General features: G+C 41.6%; 1 protein-coding gene across 10 annotated transcripts in view; it reads right to left on the bottom strand.

Moving 5' to 3' along the window:
* Positions 1–4,051: 4,051 nt before the first annotated feature.
* Sltm (SAFB like transcription modulator) overlaps positions 4,052–18,176 on the bottom strand; it is a 48,360-nt gene continuing 34,235 nt past the window's right edge. For all 10 annotated transcript variants that reach the window (XM_090358306.1, XM_090358307.1, XM_090358309.1 and 7 more), the window contains 11 exons: positions 17,615–17,718; positions 17,320–17,486; positions 16,068–16,153; positions 15,239–15,402; positions 12,626–12,806; positions 11,790–11,914; positions 10,012–10,182; positions 9,054–9,368; positions 8,808–8,952; positions 8,156–8,316; positions 4,052–5,133 (listed from right to left, as the gene is read on the bottom strand). In XM_090358306.1, coding sequence (XP_090214432.1) covers positions 5,025–5,133; positions 8,156–8,316; positions 8,808–8,952; positions 9,054–9,368; positions 10,012–10,182; positions 11,790–11,914; positions 12,626–12,806; positions 15,239–15,402; positions 16,068–16,153; positions 17,320–17,486; positions 17,615–17,718 — 1,728 coding nt within the window. In that variant the 3' untranslated portion in view covers positions 4,052–5,024. The remainder of the gene's footprint in view (positions 5,134–8,155; positions 8,317–8,807; positions 8,953–9,053; positions 9,369–10,011; positions 10,183–11,789; positions 11,915–12,625; positions 12,807–15,238; positions 15,403–16,067; positions 16,154–17,319; positions 17,487–17,614; positions 17,719–18,176) is intronic.

Raw genomic sequence — 18,176 nt, 5'->3', positions numbered from 1 at the left:
TAAGAAGCATCTGCTTCATCTCCTAAAGTCTGGGGGTAGAGAGGAAGGCAAGAATTTCCTTAACCACCAACATATCACTTACTTGAATTTTTCTTAAGAAAAAAGCTAATAGCAGATTGCCTACATTCTGCTTAGCTTTCTTATTCATTGGACCAGTTATTTTAAACCATTATGTACTATTTGTTTCCCCTACTACTGCTTTGGGGACACAACTTACTATCTGAATGTGGAATCACCATTTCATTCTTTCCATAGGCAGGCATTCTGCTCCTGGATTTGCTATCGTCCTCTCCCCTCCCTTTGCTTGCTCACTTTGTATCCCTAGCAGGCATTAACTTGGGCACTGTTACTTAAAATGATCACGAACATAATGCGTCCTTCATTCTAGGAAGCGCAGGCTTTTGGAGGCCAATGACTTTTTTTTTTCTCCTAAATGCTGTGATTTGTCGAATTATCTTTGAGTATGGCATCATGTTTTCCCAAGATGTATTTTGAATTTGCTTTTGTGTTGGGCTATGTCAAAATTGTGTGTCTGGAAGTCTTAAAAGCACTTAAAACGTACTTTTTCATATCATTTTTATATCTGAATGTAAATGAATTGTCTTTTCCCCCAGGGAATAAAGTACAGTGCTGTCAGGTTATTGTTAAAGGACAAAGCTCAGCTTTGCCTGTGTGTAACTGACATAGGTTTCTCAAATACCATCATTTAGCTGTTTAAATGATTTAAAAGTTTTTGTTGTTGCCATTTTTTTAGTGCAAAATCTTAATTTGATCCGGTGCAATTTAAGTTCCTTTGAAACACTGACTCAAAGTTATAAAGAGGTCATTGGAATACCAGTTCTTCACTTCCAGTCCTGGGCTTGGGCTCAGGGCCTTAGCACTGGTCTTGGTTTTTCTCAAGGCTAGAGCTCTACCACTTGAGCCTCAGCACCACTTCCGGCTCTATGTATGTGGTACCGAGGAATCGTGCATGCTAAGCAAGCACTCTACCACTAGACCAAACTCCTGGCCCTGTTTTTTTGTCTTATTGAGGAATTGGAGGTATCTCAGATGGTGCTTAAAAAACAAAACAAAAAAACCCACTAAGCCAGCCAGGCACACCTGTGGCTCATTCCTGTAATCCTAGCTACTCAGGAAGCTGAGATCTGAGGGTGGTGGTTCAAAGTCAGCCCGGGCACAAAGTCTGTGAGACTCTTATCTCCAATTAACCACCAGAAGTGGCTTTGTGGCTCATGTGGTAGAGTGGTAGGTAGCCTTGAGCTGGAGAGCTCACTCAGGGACAGTGCCCAGGTCTAACCCCGACGACCAAAAAAAAAAAAAAAGCAGCTAGATTTTTAAAGGCTTCAGAACAAAACCAGAGAGCTGATGGTAGGATGCTGGCAAGCTTATTTTGAAGGCCCATCTAAACTTTAATTCATGCATGTCTGACTTAATCCTGGTGTTTTTCCTGTTGATGCATATATATATTTTTTACGGGAGTGATTCCAGTTTCTAATTACTGTCTTCTGAGCTCAAGAAAATCTTAACAGGGTAAAAATTTTTCACTATTGCCTCAATTTCAACTTTGTTGTATTTTCCTGAGAAAGGAAGACATTTGTACTTGTCTGTGGGATACTTTTGGGGGTATGACATCCCAGTTAGTGGCAAAAATAACAAAACTGAAGTCTAATATTAACTGTAAATGTTTATTCAAATCTTTTGTCATTGGCAATTTAGGAAAACTGTACTATAGTATTTTACTCTGAGAGACGAGGATACACAAATAGAAATGAGAAGGTAATCTTGGCTACTTCAATTCTAGTAGTATTGTATAGCTTCAAGTAGTTAAAAATCCCCATAAAGCAGTCACCTGTCTACATTGTGAATAGAAATGCCTTACCCAGAAGTTACAATTTTAAGACTGCAATTGGTATTTGATTTTTAAGAATCATGTCTCCAGTTTTGTTATGGTTCTTTTCCATGTATTAGTTGCATGGAATAACTTTCCCACCCCCGCTCCAGGGTACTTAGTATATTCTAGCTTTACAGACTTAAAAAATGTGACTTTAAAAAGCCTCCCCATGGCGTTTGTTAAAAGGCAATTTTCCTCACATGTAGAACTGTTGTCAGAATAACCTGGCTGTCTCATAGGGCACTGCTTAATGCTGCACACAAATCTCTTCTCTTGGTCTGAGCAGACGTGGTTGACTGGTCTTTTGGGGAAGAGCACATACAAGGGAGAAATGACTTCTGAAAAGTTATACTCTTGAAAAACAGCAAGAAAATAGAAATGTTCTCTTCCTCCACTTCAGTCAGATTCATTGGTTTAAGAATTTGTCGTGACATATTGATCTGTGTACCAGGCCAAAGTGGCTGATTGAAAATAAATGGAGTTTCTTCAATCTTTTGCTCTTCCTTTCTCTTGCTTAAGGGTATTAAGTACCCTCTCTGCTTCTGAAATGTTTTACTTTATGACCAGCTTTAATTGAAGTTAAAAAATACCAACTTGGCTGGGAGTTTGGCCTAGTGATAGAGTGCTTGCCTAGCATGCACAAAGACCCGGGTTCAATTCCTTGGTACAAACATAGAAAAAAGCCAGAAATGGTGCTGAGGCTCAAGTGGTAGAGCTCTAGCCTTGAGAAAGCCCAAGGGCAGTGCTCAAGCCTCGAGCCCAAGCTCAGGACTGGCAAAAAAAAAAAAAAAAAAAGAAAAATACCAACTCTAATACTAACAGGAAAAAAAAAAACATTGAAATACATGTTTGAATAAATATTCCAACTTAGGGTTGAACTGATTTCTATGGAATAAATTTGTTTTGAAAACTAATTATGCTAACCCTACTTTAAAATGTTTATCTTAAGTTTCAAAAGTTTCACTTTTGGAAGATATTCCTAAAAAGAGATATTGAATAGATGGGAAAGTATAATACACTTCTAATGAAATTATTCAGTATTAAGCAAAACTTATGTGTTGCTGTACCACAAATAGAGTGTCCTTGTTGGGTTAAAGTGTTTTGTTAATATACTTAAAAACTGTAACCAGTGAATAACACCTGTAGTATTTTTTATTATAGATTATATTTTATTTCAATAAACTTTGATATTTAGATCAGTCTTTCTGCTATGTACTTCCATCTTATTAAGCAACTTTTCACTAAGGGTGGAGAGTTGGCCAATTCACTTACATAGGCAGTAACTATAGGAATACTTAGACCAGCATTTGATAGAAACAATTACATAATCTGCAACCCTTCTCTGAAGGTGTAAAGATTTTTATTTTTGGTGCTAATGCTGGGGATTGAATGCTGTGCCCTCTGGCATGTTGGGCAAGTCCTCCCTTAATCCAGGCTTTCAAAGAGATTTTGTGGGGTTTTTTTTCCTTTTATTGTCAGGACAATGTATAGAGGGGTTACAGTTACATTCGGCAGGTTGTAGGTGCATTACTTCTCGCACATTGATACCCCTTCTCATGTTTTTGTTGTGTTTGGTTTTGAGACAGGCTCTACATGGAGTAGGCTAAGACTCTGTGGTTCTGCCTCAAACTGGATTTTAGATTATATGCCACTGTACAATTGGCCTCGCCAAATACTTTTTTTCCCCTTTTTGTGCCAGTCCTGGGGCTTGAGCCAGGGCATCACACTAAACACCAGGAAATACCATGGGGACTGCTTATCATTGACTCTATAAGGAGATGGGGACACTTTCAGGAAAGACTTGGTGTTTGCCACAAATGGCTTTCCCAGAAAAGATGCCTTAGAAGGCTGGGAATTCAGCCTAGTGGGAGAGTGCTTGCCTAGCATGCACCAAGACCTGGGTTCGATTCCTCAGTACCACAATACATAGGAAAAAAAGCCTGAAGTGGTGCTGTGACTCAAGTAGTAGAGCTCAAGCCTTGAGGAAAGCCCAAGACCCCGAGTTTAAGAAAAAAAAAAACAAACAAAAACCTAAGAAACTCATACCACGGGATCTCAGACTAACCTTGCAACTGACTGTGCTACCAGCCCATGAGATAAAGTGACATTTTTATTCTCTAAGAACCACAACCAAGACCTGCTGAACAAAGACACATACACTTGAGGTGTGGACCTTTATTTTCACAAAAAGACAACAATGTCTTTCCACATACAAGTATTTACAAAACCCAACTGATTCACCAATCTAGAATCTGGGTTTGTTTGTTTGTTTTCCACTTCTCAACATAGTTGGGAATATGGAAACCTTAATACCCATACAATTCCCAGAGATGGAATTCATCCACTGAACAGTGCAGATCAGCTGAAAAGTGCACTTACCTGCACATCTCAGTCTGGGAAGAAAAAAAGCAAGAAAGAAAGAAAAGAAAAAGAGAAAAAAAAACCTCAAGATACAAAGCTCAGGACCAAGATTTCATTCTTCTGTTTGGTTTCATACCATGCGAGCCTGACAAAAATGTGCTGCTACCCTAATCTGAAAATTGTTCTCAATTTACAATTAAAAAGCTTCTCAACACCTTAGCAACTATACAGAATAGGAAGGTTTATTTCAAAAAAAGGTTACATTTTCTTTGAAACAAGATACACAGATGTACTTCATGTAACAGTACCTTCTGCAAAAATAGGTTACATAATACTCAAATGCAGAAACCATCTTCTAAGATTTACATGGCAGACTTCTTTAGCTTCATCAGCCTTTAAAATGAAGGCTGAAACGCTTGAGGATGAGAAACTCGAGAGCCTGCTACCACAGACCTACGGCTGCACAGTAACCCACTAGCACAGGCTGATAAACTACCCACACACTTCCCTTCCTTCTTGCCAAATGTGTTGTTGGTGCTGCAGGGGAACAAAAAAAGTTGAATGGTACACAAAACTATGAAAAGTTACAACAGAACTATCCAAACATCATCTCTACATTGAGAAAAGCAATCATGTTAAATTTTTTATAAAAGAAAAAAAAAAAAAAGAAGAAGAACATGGACAGAATTCTTGAGCGGCCAGAGGTTCTCTTCGTAAGTAGTCAAGTGAAGCTTCAATAAATTATCTTGAAACCATGGGAGAGTACTCATCTTCAAAATCTCCTCGGAGGTCCACTCTTAAATGGCTTAAATCCAGAGCCACTTCCTCTAGGCAAGGAATTACCACTGATTTGTACAATTCTATTAATTGGAGATGCATTACTGGAAAGGAGTTCAAAGAAAAAGAATGTCAGAAAATGAAGTATACTGCAGCAAAGCAAACACCTATTCACGTTTCCGTTTGCCAAACACGGCTCTGTTCTTGGAATGTTATCACCCGCGCTCGACCACAGTTCTGTGAGGTGTCACCACCCCAACGCTGCCTTGGCTGGAAGCCAGCACCGTAGTGGAGGTGAGCAAGCCCATCAACCCCGGCAGAAAAAGCGAGGGCAGCCAGTCCACACATTTGCTGGGAGACATGAAAGGGACGGGCCACAATACAGCAATGCCTCACAAAACGTGCACCAAAATCTCAGTGCCACCCAGAAGTTGTTAGACATGTAAATTCTGGGCTAGCTTCTTTTCCTTCCCCCTTTCCCCTGGGGGAACTGGTGCCGATGCACGAGCTCTTGTACTCAGGCCTCACCCCACTTCATCTGCTTTGGCTATTTTTCAGCTGGGGACTTGGTTGGCCTTGGAAGCATTATGGGTGTGCTTGCTATATATCCCAGGGAACGCTGCACTCATCTCATGATTCTCCTTGCCCCCTCGCCTCTGGATCACTTGCTTCATCCCACTTCACAGACCACTGCATACACAGAACCTCTGCAGATGGGACTCTGGCAAGATGGGACCTGAGCAGATCTTGCTTTATGCTAGAGCCTCCCACTCACAAAAGACTTATCAGAAATTACTTTTGAATTCTACCTGCATAATGCAGCAGAGGACATGTTAGAATGACAGAAAATAGACCAATGTTGCCCCAAGACCCTGGAAAAACTAGAAGATAAAAGCACATGATAAGGGCCGGGAGTTTGGCCTAGTGGTAGAGTGCTTGCCTAGCATGCACGAAGACCCGGGTTTCATTCCTTGGTACCACATACATATTAACCACTAGAAAATGGGAAGTGGGGCTTGGCTCAAGGGTAGGCTGGTAGCCTTGAGTTGAAGAGTTCAGGGACAGTGTGTCCAGGTCCAGTTCAAGCCCTATGACACACCAAAAAAAAAAAGGGCCGGGAGTTTGGCCTACTGGTTCAAGTGCTTGCCTAGCATGCATGAAGACCCAGGTTCGATTCCTCGGTACCACATACATAGAAAAAGCCGGAAGTGGTGCTGAGGCTCAAGTGGTAGAGCTCTAGCCTTGAGAAAGTCCAAGGACAGTGCTCAGGCCCTGAGCTCAAGCCCAGGACTGGCAAAAAAAAAAAAAAAAAAAAAAAAGCCCAAGGACAATGCTCACGACTGTTATTAAACAAACAAACAAACAAACAACAACAACAAAAAAAACCCATGATGAGCCAGGTACTGGCGGCTCAAGCCTGTAATCCTCACTACTCAGGAAACAGAGATCTGAGGATCACAGTTCAAAACCAGCCTGGGGAGGAAAGTCCATGAGACTCATATCTCCAAGGAACTACTCAAAAAACAGAAGTAGAGCTATGGCTCAAGGCAGTAGAGCACTAGCCTTGAACAAAAGGAACTCAGGACCTGAATTCTAGCCTCACAACTAACACCCCCCACCCCAATCCCCCCCCCCACAAAAATCCCATACAAAACAGTAAGTACAACAGACTACAGGAAATAAACCTTGAATACCAGGATCCTGTGACCTAGACTGGCTTTGGAAGAGCACCTGGAAGCTGAGTGTAGAAAAGGGACAGCTATTTTATATAAAATCTATGGCAGGACTAAAGCTAAAACAGCTCATGTTTAGCCGGGGGCATGCCACTGACTTAAGATTATAATCCTAACTACTCAGGAAGCTGAAATCTGAGGATCTCAGTTCGAAGTCAGCCAGGCACTAAAGACCAAGACTCTTGTCTCCAACTAACCACTAGAAAACTGGAAGTGGTGCTTGACTCCAGGGGTAGGGCAGTAATCTTAAGCTGAAGAGCTCAGGAACAGCTCCCAGGTTCAGGGGAAAAAAAAAAAAGGCTCATGCTTCTACAGCAGAGGAGAATGAGGCGGTTGGTGGCTAAAGGCAACATGTGACACGTGGGGACATGAAGGTCTGAAACAGTAGGAGAATGAGTTTGTCTATGACCTTGACTCTATGACAGGTAAGAGAGGGCAGTGGACGCCAGCATCTCCTGTCAAGACAGGGAAGGGAAGGAAGGAAAGACAAGGGAGGGACTTAGGTTAGCTTTAGGAGGCTGCTTAGGAGTCAGCTTTAGGTTAACTAAGTATTAGTAGTTATTTTGAAAACAGGAAACAACGTATCTCTCCCGCTGGTTTCTTCTTCCCAAGAATTTTAGGGCTGTTCAGTCATGGACAAAATGACCTTGACTCTGCCACACAGACATACATGTGGGTATTGGTTTGAAGTCCCATTTGCAGGAACTTCAATTAATTTATGATTAAGAACAAACGCACTGGGGCACTAGTGGCTCGCATATATAATCCTAGCTATTCAAGAGGCTGAGAACTGAAGATCATGGTTCAAAGCCAGTCTGAGCAGGAAAATGTGGGACATTAGTTTCTAGTTAACCAGTTAAAAAAAAAAAAAAGCTAGAAACAGGGCCTGGAGTTTGGCCTAGTGGTGGAGTGCTTGCCTAGCATGCACGAAGAGCCAGGTTATACACACATAAGAAAGGTGGAAGTGGTGCTGAGGCTTAAGTGGCAAAGCACTAGTCTTGAGCAAAGCGCCCAAGAACAGTATTCAGGCCCTGAGTTAAAAGTTCAGGGACTGGCAAAAATAAAAACAAAAAGCAAAAAAAAACCCCCAGGAAAACAAACAAACAAACCAACCAGATCTGTAGCTCAAGTAGTAGTGCACTAACCTTAAGCAAAAAAACCCTCAAAGTATCTAGACCCCAAATTCAAGCCTCAGGACTGGCAAAAAGCAGAACAAAAACCACAAATGAACTAATTAGAATCAGTTGTGTGCACAGAATCCCTCCCAGACTCTGAGCTACTTCAGGGAAATGTTTGCGCAGAGCTAGGCTTTAGCTAGTTGTGAGTCACTCTCTTGGGAATGACAGCAACTGTTCAGGGGGAGGATCAAGACCTTAGCTCAGCAGCTACGTACCTTGAATGCTGGGAGATCAGGCCTGCCCCCGCCCGGCCATCACCCATTCGCCTTGCATCATGGTAGCTAGGTCCTTGAGAATGAGGACCGTGCCACTCTTTCCTTGGTCCACTCGTGTCCCGTCCGTGGCGGTCGACAACATGTCGTTCTTCGGGATAGTGCTGAGAAGAGCATAAGAAGAAGATAAGTCAGAACATTTCAGTCCTGTGGCAAGCTTCAGGCAGGCATGGAGAAAGTGACTCCAGCGACATTTCTGGTTCTACACCTGCCAGTACTTTCACAATACTTGTTGGCCTTAACACCTAGCAGTGTGAGGTATGTGGCAGCCTGGCAGCACCATATGCCAACAGCATTGAGACCCAGGAGAAGAAACGTTGATTTCACACACTACTCGTCAGTGCCACAGCTGTTACATGAGGCTATGTCCATGAAGATAAAAAGCAGTCTGCATGAAAGGAAGCCATCTTAGAGCCAAGGGGGGACCTGCTGAGCTGTGACATCCATCTGCAGGTGATGCCTTTACCCCATAGAAGACACTGGCGTAACAGCTTACAGACTAACACAGCCTTACAGACTAATGCATTCTGGGCCTCTCCTAGGTGCTCTGAATTCACTCTGGGAGAGCTGACAGATCCCCTTCCCCAGCCCTCACCTGGGCTCCACTTCCTCGTTCTGAGATGACGCCTCTGTCTCCCTCTCGGCTTCCGTAGCCTGAAGCATTGCTGCGGCTCCCAGGGGGAGCCCCTCGAACGCTGTGTCCTGATACTTCTCTCCCTGACCGTTCTGGCCTGTCAACTCTGGTCAAGAAAACCAAACAAAAACCACCAAAGGTTCATTGCCATCTTTTTCAGCCCAAATGTATTAACCAGCACAGGAGGACAAAGCTGCACACCAATACCTGGATTCCCGCTTGTCGGCTGCCATGCTTCCTTCGTTCTTCCAGGAAGTGGGCCGGGAAGGGTTGGGCCCGGCTTCTCGAGGATGTCTGGGGTGCGCAAGGTCAGGCCGGTCATGGATCATCACTGTGCGCCGCTCATCTCGCTCCCCTCGCACCTCCCGTCGATCAGCTTCTCGAAGGTCATTTCTGGGTGGTGGAGGCTCATTTCTTCGGGAATCACTGAAGCTTTTGGGATACCTTTCAAAGCTTGGGTCTTCTCTTCGTGTAATTGGTCGTGCTTTCTTCCCTTCACTTTGCGCCACGAAGCGTTCCCGTCTATGGATGAGAAGAAACACTTAGCGGCCCTCAGTCACCTTCATTTGGTTCCTGGGAAGCTACAATCATGAGACTTTCCTTACCGAAAAGTTCCATAGGGATGATATAAGTCATCCATACACTGAGCTAAGTAACTGGCATAAAGGTTTTCTTAGCAACCATGAGAAATAATACCAAACACTGAAGACACCTCCAACCTGAACCATGTGCTGTTGCAAACAGCACACCCACAGCTGGCAGTAACCCACTTAGTTTCAGGGGTAACAAGAGAGAACTAACTCTACTGAACTTCATTCTAGGTCTCTGTAATTCATTTAAAAATACAAAACCGAGCCGGGAGTTTGCTTGTCTAGCATGCACGAAGATTGGGGTTCGATTCCTCCGTACTACATACATAGAAAAAAGCCAGAAGTGGTGCTGAGAAGTGCCAGAAGTGGCACTCAGGCCCTGAGCTCAAGCCCAGGACTGGCCAAAAAAAAAAACATTCTCATTGACAAAAACCAAAGCCATATGAAATCTACATTTCATTGTAAGCACTCAGATCTGATTCTGTGCTTCTTCCGTTACTATTTCAATAGAAAACCAGTCGTGGCCAGCGAGGACTCACATACCAAACACAAGATTCTGCTGTGTACCTACTTACCTTTCAAAAGATGAAGTCTGAACCGCTGAGCTCTCAGGAAATCTGCCCCTCTCCCGGTGATCAAAATCATTAAATCTGTTCTGTTGGCGGGAGTAGTCTGAGCCATGGCTGAATCGCGCATCTGTATCTAGAGATAACTTTTTATTCTCGCTCCAATAAGGATCATCTCGCCTTAAAGAGAAATTGTGGCTTATTATATAAGTTACTGTTCTATCAACATTGACTTGGTGTCAAACATACTATGTTAGAACTGTGGACATAATAACAGGACTCAGGATGCAGGAGTCTGCCAAGCATTGTTTAACTATATAAGGTCATACAATGTTAAAGAAACTTAAATAGAAGGGAAAAACTGCCTCTTCCTTTCCTTTCCTCCTTCCCTTTCCTTTCCCTTTCCTTCTCCCTCTCCCTCTCTCTCTCTCTCTCTCTTTCTTTCTTTGTTGGTCCTGAGGCTTGAACTCTGGGCCTGGGTGCTATCCCTGAGCTCTTCAGCTCAAGGCTAGCATTCTACCACTTTGAGCCACAACACCACTTTTGGTTTTCCGGTGGTTAATTGGAGGTAAGAGTCTCACAGACTTCAGTGCCTGGGCTGTCTTTGAACTGCGATCCAAGATCTCAGCCTCCTAAGTAGCTAGGATTACAGGTGTGAGCACTGCATCCGGCTAAAACTGCCTGTTTTCAAGGCATTATATGGACTAAGTCAAGCAGCCTATAATCTTTGCAGCTATCTTCACTATTTTTCTTTTTGCAGTGCCTGGGAATCTCTGCAGGGATGAGGGCCTAGCAAACGTTGGAACTCCACCATTATGTTATGCTTCTATCCTTCAGTTACTGTTAATGTTGCAAAGGCTAAAGATAAAACACTCAAGCACAATGTATTCAAGCTCATTCATGCCTCCATACACTCAACTAAAGCTCATGGTGCTTACTTGCACTAAGAAAACTAAACAAAAATATCTATATTTTAAATTCTATTAGAAAAAGCATGAACAAGCCAGGCGTGGTGGCTCACACCTGTTATTCTAGCTACTCCGGAGGCTGAGATCTGAGGATCAAGGTTCAAAGCCAGCCTGGGCACAAAAGGACCTGAGACTCTTTATCTCCAATTAACCTCGAGAAAATGGAGAAGTGAGGCTTGGTTCCAGGGTAGGGAGGAAGCCTTGAGCTGAAGAGCTCAGGGACAGTGCCCTGGCAGAGTTCAAGCCTCATGACCCACCAAAAAAAAAAGGGGGGGGGCATAACAACACCACAAAAGAATCTATTCCTAAATTTATGACTTCCATGCTTGTACTACATGTACAATTGATAAAAGAAATGTTCAGGCCAGGAGTGTAGCTAGTGGTAGAGTGCTTGTCTAGCATGCACTGGGTTCAATTCCTCAGTACCACATACCAAAAAAAAGCCAGAAGTGGTGCTCTGGCTCAAGTGGTAGAATGCTAACCTTAAGAGAGCCCAAGGAGAGTACCCAGGCCCTGAGTTCAAGCCCCAGGATTGGCAGAAAAAGAAAAAAATATTCAGAATGGGTCTGGAAGTTTGACAATTATTATCCAGACTTACCATGACCACATTTCTAGTCATAATGGAAGAGCATCTAATATTAGAAAAATAGAAAAGAAAAAGTAGACTATTCCTCCACACTACAGGGGGCCCAATACAGAAAGTAATCCTTTGCACTCCTGCTGGACTTTTATTTCAAGAATGGGAGCTTGTCCTAATTCCCTAGTGTTGGCTTGATGGAGAAGGCAAGTGTCACTGGGAAGAAGAAAGCAAGCAGCTACCTATGGTCTACGTCACGTGGGCGTTTCAAAGAATTCCTTTTTTCTTGTTCATAACGAAGCTGCTGCTGCTGCCTTCGGAGCTCCTCTCGTTCTCGGGCAATCCGTTCAGCTTCCTTGCGACGTTCCTTCACATGGCAAAGAAGGAAGAAGCAGCCAATACAAAAGAAGACACAAGGTAAGTGCCTATGCAACTACCTTTTAACCCAACCATTTAAGAAAACTGTCACAAGTGCCAGGCAAAACATACACCTGGGACAGACCAATGAACTCTATTTCAAGAATCTTGATTACACGCTCTTGTTCTCCAATGTAACAGGAATGGAGTGGGGAAAAGTAGTAAATGTTTGGGAAGGCAAACAGATGAATCACTTGGCCTTAGCCCAAACATCTAATGGGAATCAGGAACAGGTCTCAGTCTGTATGGAGACTGAATGCCTTAAAACCCTGGGTTGCAAATGAATAAAGAGAGGCATTAGTTCTTTCCAGCCTTGAGAAATCATTGCCACTGCGGTGTAATGAAACATTTGCCAAGATGGGGATAGTGACAGAGACTGGATTACAACTACTCTGGACTCATAGTCCTATGCTCAGACTATTGGCTGCCATTAAGAAGAGTGCAGAGCTAAGAATTCTTATCAATGATCTGGAACAAAATCACTATCAGCATCTTTTTGAACTTAGTACCTAGTTCATTATTATAGTTCAGGGACAAGTCACGCTCATTAGCTGGTCTCATTCTGCAGATGCTTTACAACAAGTAAAGCAAATTGTAAGGTAAAAATCACAGGGTTTGAAAAGGGTGAGTTATTTAAGAAGAAAAGATTTTCTGACTGCACCTGTTCAATACGAATGCGTTCCCTTTCCAAGCGTTCGCGTTCCATTCTCTCTCTCTCTAGTTTTTGCCTTTCAATTTCTAGGCGCTCTCTCTCTCTCTGTAAGCGCTCCCGTTCTTCCCGTTCACGAATTATTCTAATGTGTTCTCGCTCTCGATGTTCTCTTTCTGCAATCTCTTTTCGTCTACCAAAAATCAGTATTTAGAAATACTTAAATTATGCTAGCACTGTGTGAAAGAGAATACTTTTGAATTTGAATTTTTTTCCTTGAGGTTGGCAATTTTAAATTTCAACTTAATTTCAGTAGTTTTAATGTAATTGGAAAGAGAACTCAAAATCAAACCTTCAACAGATTCCATATTATTACTTATTTATTTATGTAAGTGTCAACTATGCAGCTAAAGTCTTTTAAACGATTCTTAGGTAAGTAAAAATACTATTACAGTGATCCATTAATTGACATTTTTTAAAAAAGATTATGTATGTATAAATTTATAAAACTAAAATTTCTATTGATTTTTGTTTTCTTTTCTTTGAGACAGAGTTTTGCTCTGTAGCTTACAATGGTATCAAACTTGCCTTCCTCCTGCTTCTGCCTCAAGTGCTACGATTACAGGTGTATACCACTTTATCCAGTTACCGATTGTATTCAGAAGAAAAAAAATTTCAATATCTACCATCTATTCTATAACCTTAAGTAGTGCATATACTTTATTTGGATAACTGAGGCTTATAATCATAAACATGAATTAGAACAAATGCTATTTATCAAGATGGCTTCCTAAAGGGTTCTTTGACAGTGGTCTCTGGCTCTTAACCAATAGCTCCAGGTACCATGCTTCGTGGAGTAAGAGGTAACTTAGTCCAGTAATTTGCTGAATTGAATCAAGTTATATTAGACTTCTCATACTATTTCTATAGTGGGCCCCTCTCTGTTCATCATCATATATTCCTTTAGAAACCCAGTGCTTCTCAGTGAGTTAAAACTATTCCCATGGAAACTGACAGGCGATTTCTAATGACTTCAAAGACCAACAGTTGCTATTAGAGTTTAGTTTATACAACCAAGACTACCCAGCATTCCCAGTCATGTCATTGAAAACTCAAAACCCTTAAAAAAAAAATCTGATTCTAGAATTTAACCATTTTTAAAAATGGTTAACTTTTTTTTAAAATGGTTAAAATATAAATAGTAAATTTTTAAAAATGGTTAAAAATGTATGATGGCCTAACTCATTTGCTTTGTCATGGCTTCATATTCTAAATAGTTCAGTGATGCAAATCGACTGGGGGCAAATTATACTTTTTTTGTGAAAATTTCACCAAGAGTTGTTCACTGTTTCAGAAACCCTGTCAACATGTTAACAGCCCTGATGGTATTAAACTCACAGCTGTAACATACCAGTAATGGCTGGAATGTAGCTTTCGCACTGCCAGTGAACTGAGTGTACATCTAACTAGGTAAGTTTTCTAGGAGTCATGACTAAACAATTATTTTTATTTTTCCTTTAGATTACTAGTAGGCCACTACATTGACTTTCTAAAAATTATCTATATGGCGATATGTTAATTTCATGTCAAAAGACTAAGGAAGGGCATTGCAACACCTTTGTGTTGAAAAGTCACTGGATTCAATGTCATGGTGCACGTCTGTAATTCAGCTATTCACAAGACTGAAGCAGGAGGATCCCTAAAGCCCTGAGTTCTGTCAGCCTGGGAAACACAGGAAGACTTTGGGTTGGCCAGGTCTGAGAATCACTGCCCTAGCAGTGCCCCAGGGCCACTGCCCTCCCAACTAAATGAACAGGATGCCAGGGACACTGAGACCTCATCTAGAACAAATGGAAAATGGGCTGAGTCCTACAAGGACGATTTCCTTTTAGTAAAGCTGATAGCAGTGACACCATTGTCAGAGTTGCTAAAAAAAAAAAATATCTCTTGCCAGTTCCAAACACTCAATAGATGCATTGTCACAGGTAAGCTCTGGATAGACAGGAAACATTTAGAAGTATTTCAAGTGGCATCAAAAACATTACGTAAAAAGAAACTGGACTCATGAATATCTATTGGGATATTGCCACTGAAAACTGCATCCTGGTTCATGGTTTCGCCTGTTCTCAAGAGAATGCTTACTAGGGCTCAAAAACCACAAGTCCTCCATTTCTGAACTAATCCAAAGAACAATTAACTTGCTTAATTTGTATTTCAACACTGTAGTTTTCTGAGAAAATATTTTAAAAATCAACTTCTACTTTCAGACATGTTATTTTGCTTGTTTTTATGGCAGCAGTTTTTTTAGTAGAGGAAAGAGCATTGGACTTGGAGTCCTAAGACGGGGATGTGAGTCCTGACTCTGCCACTCATTGGCCATGTGGCATTAGAAAAGTAATTTAGCCTCTCTGGGCCTCCATGTTTTTATATTAAATATTGGCTATAATTAATTCTACAGTAAAACTGTTGAGCAGGAGACTTGCTATGCAAACTTTAGGAATCATTAAATGACTGTCCTTTTTTGAAGTGTCAAGGTGTGGCTTATAACACATCTGGCTTATAACTAACATTAAGGTTGCACATAATTATATTAAAAGTCAGGTGTTAAGCAGACCCTTCTCCTACCTTCGAATTTCCATTGCTCGGCGCAGTCTTTCAAAGCGAACTAAATGTTCTCTCAATCTTTGCTCCTTCATTTTTTCAAAAGGCAAGATCTCTTTCCTTCTGTAGTCTTTGTCCCTCTTTTTATCTAGGCTAGCCCTCTCCTTTTCCTTGCTTCTTCCATGAATCTAGGGGGAAAAAGTTATGCGAGGACTAGAAGTTAAGGTAGTTCAGTGTTTCATTTTCCAGGTGTAGTTGGTCATTTTAAAAGTTGACATGACTAATTGCATCTCCTTTTTCTATATTTTTTTTTCCTTTGGCTAGTCCTGAGCCTTGAATTCAAGGCCTGATCACTGTTTTTGGGCTTTCTCAAGGCTAGAGTTCTACCACTTGAGCCAAAGCACCACTTCTGGCTTTTTTCTAAGTATGTGGTACTGAGGAATCGAACCTGGGTCTTAGTGCATGCTAGGCAAGCACTCTACCACTAGGCCAAACTCCTGGCCTGATTTCCGTTTTTTTTTTTTTTTTTTTTTTTTTGCCAGTCCTGGGCTTGAGCTCAGGGCCTGAGCACTGTCCTTGGACTTTCTCAAGGCCAGAGCTCTACCACTTAAGCCTCAGCACCATTTCCAGCTTTTTTCTACGCATGTGGTACTGAGGAATCAAACCCGGGTCTTTGCGCATGCTAGGCAAGTACTTTACCACTAGGCCAAACTCCCGGCCCTCATTTCCTTTTTGTTAAGATCTTCTGGCATAGAAAAATATAAAGAAACTGTGCCAAGAAAGACTCAGCAATAACAGGATTATCTTTGGAACCAGCTGAAACAGTATGCAGAGCAAACGCATGGAAACTTACTTTCTCACATCGTCCTCTTCTTGAAGGCCTACAGTGATCTGCCTTAGTTTGGTCTAGTATCACCATATGTCCTGGACTCTTTGAACCTACAGGGAAAACATTGTTTTAAATAAGCCAATGAGTACATAAAATTGTTGAAAGACTAGTACATATAAATGCCAAAATGTTAGTCAGATATTTATAAAACACATGAGATGGGCTGGGAGTTTGGCCTAGTGGTAGAGTGCTTGCCTAGTATGCACGAAGACCCGGGTTTGATTCCTTGGTACCACATAGTTAGAAAAAGCCAGAAGTGGTGCTCAGGCTCAAGTGGTAGAGCTCTAGCCTTGTGAAAAATCCAAGGACAGTGCTCAGGCCCTGAGCCCAAGCCCAGGACTGGCAAAAAAAAAAAAAACAAAAAAACCCCACAAGATTTAAAAGTAAAAAAAAAATCTTATTCTGATACTTTAAGTGGAAAGATTTTTAAATACTTCAGCTTGCGAACTTGAGTACTTTTTCAAAAATATTGAAAGATAGGGGCCGGAAGTTTGGCCTAGTGGTTAAAGTGCTTGCCTAGCATACATGAAGACCCGGGTTTGATTCCTCGGTACCACATACATAGAAAAAAGCTGGAAGTGGTGCTGAGGCTCAACTGGTAGAACTCTAGCCTTGAGGCCCTGAGCTCAAGCCCAGGACTGGCAAAAAAAAAAAAAAAAAAAAAGAAACGTTATAGAGCCGGGTGTTAGTGGCTCACATCTGTCATCCTAACTATTCAGGAGACTTGAAGATAATGATAATGGTTCAAAGCCAGCTCAGGAGGGAAAGTCTATGAGATTCTTATCTCCAATTAACCAACAGAAAACCAGAAGCGGTGCTGTGGCTCAAAGTGGTAGAGTACTAGTCTTGAGCAAAAGAGCTCAGGGAGAGTGTTCAGGCCCCAACCAAGTTCAAATCCTACAACTGACAAAGACAACAACAACAAAAATCATAAAACACTACATATCTACACCATTTTAAATCAGCTCATTTTTTCCTTTCTCTTGAAGGTGGGAAGGGGGAAGGAGGGAGAGAAATCTATATCCCCAGCCCAAGGCATCAAGCTCATATTTAACAGTAAAGCAAAGGGATTTAGCTGAAATAATCAATGGGAGAGGACACTAACAACACAGTTTCCCTGTTCATCTAATGTCAGTGAGTCTCCCCCCCCTTCCACTTCATGGAAGGCAAGCGGCAATGTGAAAGGGAAAGGGAGGGCCAGGGGCTGTGGGCTTACTTATCCGCTTTTTTTCTTCACTTCTTTTCACTGGTTCTGAAGTTGTACCACTTGTGCCACTATCATTCTTCTCATCTTTACATTCTACTTTCTTTGCATCTTTATTTTCTTTTTTTTCAGATTTCTCAGATGATCTTTTTTCTTCTTTTTTGATAGAGGCTTGTGTCCTGACCATATCACCCAAGACAAAAGAATAGAATGAGAACTACTTTTGTTAATGTAACAAGTCTATCCATTTAGCAAAAGTAAATCTTCTCTTGGTAGCAGTAATATTTTAAAACGTATTAATGCTTACTTGTTACTTCTATCATTAATAGTTTTTTTATCTCCAGAATTTCTTGAACTATTCTTTTCATCATTTTCTTTCTTCATTTCTTTCTTACAAGGATCACCTTTTACCTAAAAGGGTTTAAACCAGAAAAACCTATAAATCTTACATTTTTATGATTACAGAAAAAGTGATGAGGGCTGGGAATTTGACCTACTGACAGAGTGCTTGCCGAGCATGCACGAAGACCAGGGCTCAATTTCTCAGTTACCACAGACATAGAAAAAGCCAGAAGTGGTGCTGTGGCTCAGGTGGTAGAGCTCTAGGCTTGAGAAAGCCCAAGAACAGTGCTCAGGCTGAGTTCAAGCCAGGACTGGTTAAAAATAAAAGAAAAAGAAAAAGTGCTGAGCTGGTATGGTGACATCTGCCTGTGATCTCAGCATTTGGGAGGCAAAGGAAGGCAGGCTCATCTTAAGTTTGAGGTTAGCCTATGCTATACAGTGAGACACTTTCTCAAAGGGCTAAAAATGTAACTTAGTGGTGGAGTGTACAGACAGGAAGCTATAGACAAAAGTAAATTTGTAAATAA

This window comes from Megascapheus bottae, chromosome 25 (assembly GCF_031878675.1).
Source record: "Megascapheus bottae isolate mThoBot1 chromosome 25, mThoBot2.hap1, whole genome shotgun sequence".
Taxonomy (NCBI): domain Eukaryota; kingdom Metazoa; phylum Chordata; class Mammalia; order Rodentia; family Geomyidae; genus Megascapheus; species Megascapheus bottae.
Note: the sequence above shows the minus strand (reverse complement) of the source record. Positions and strands in the feature narration are given on the sequence as shown.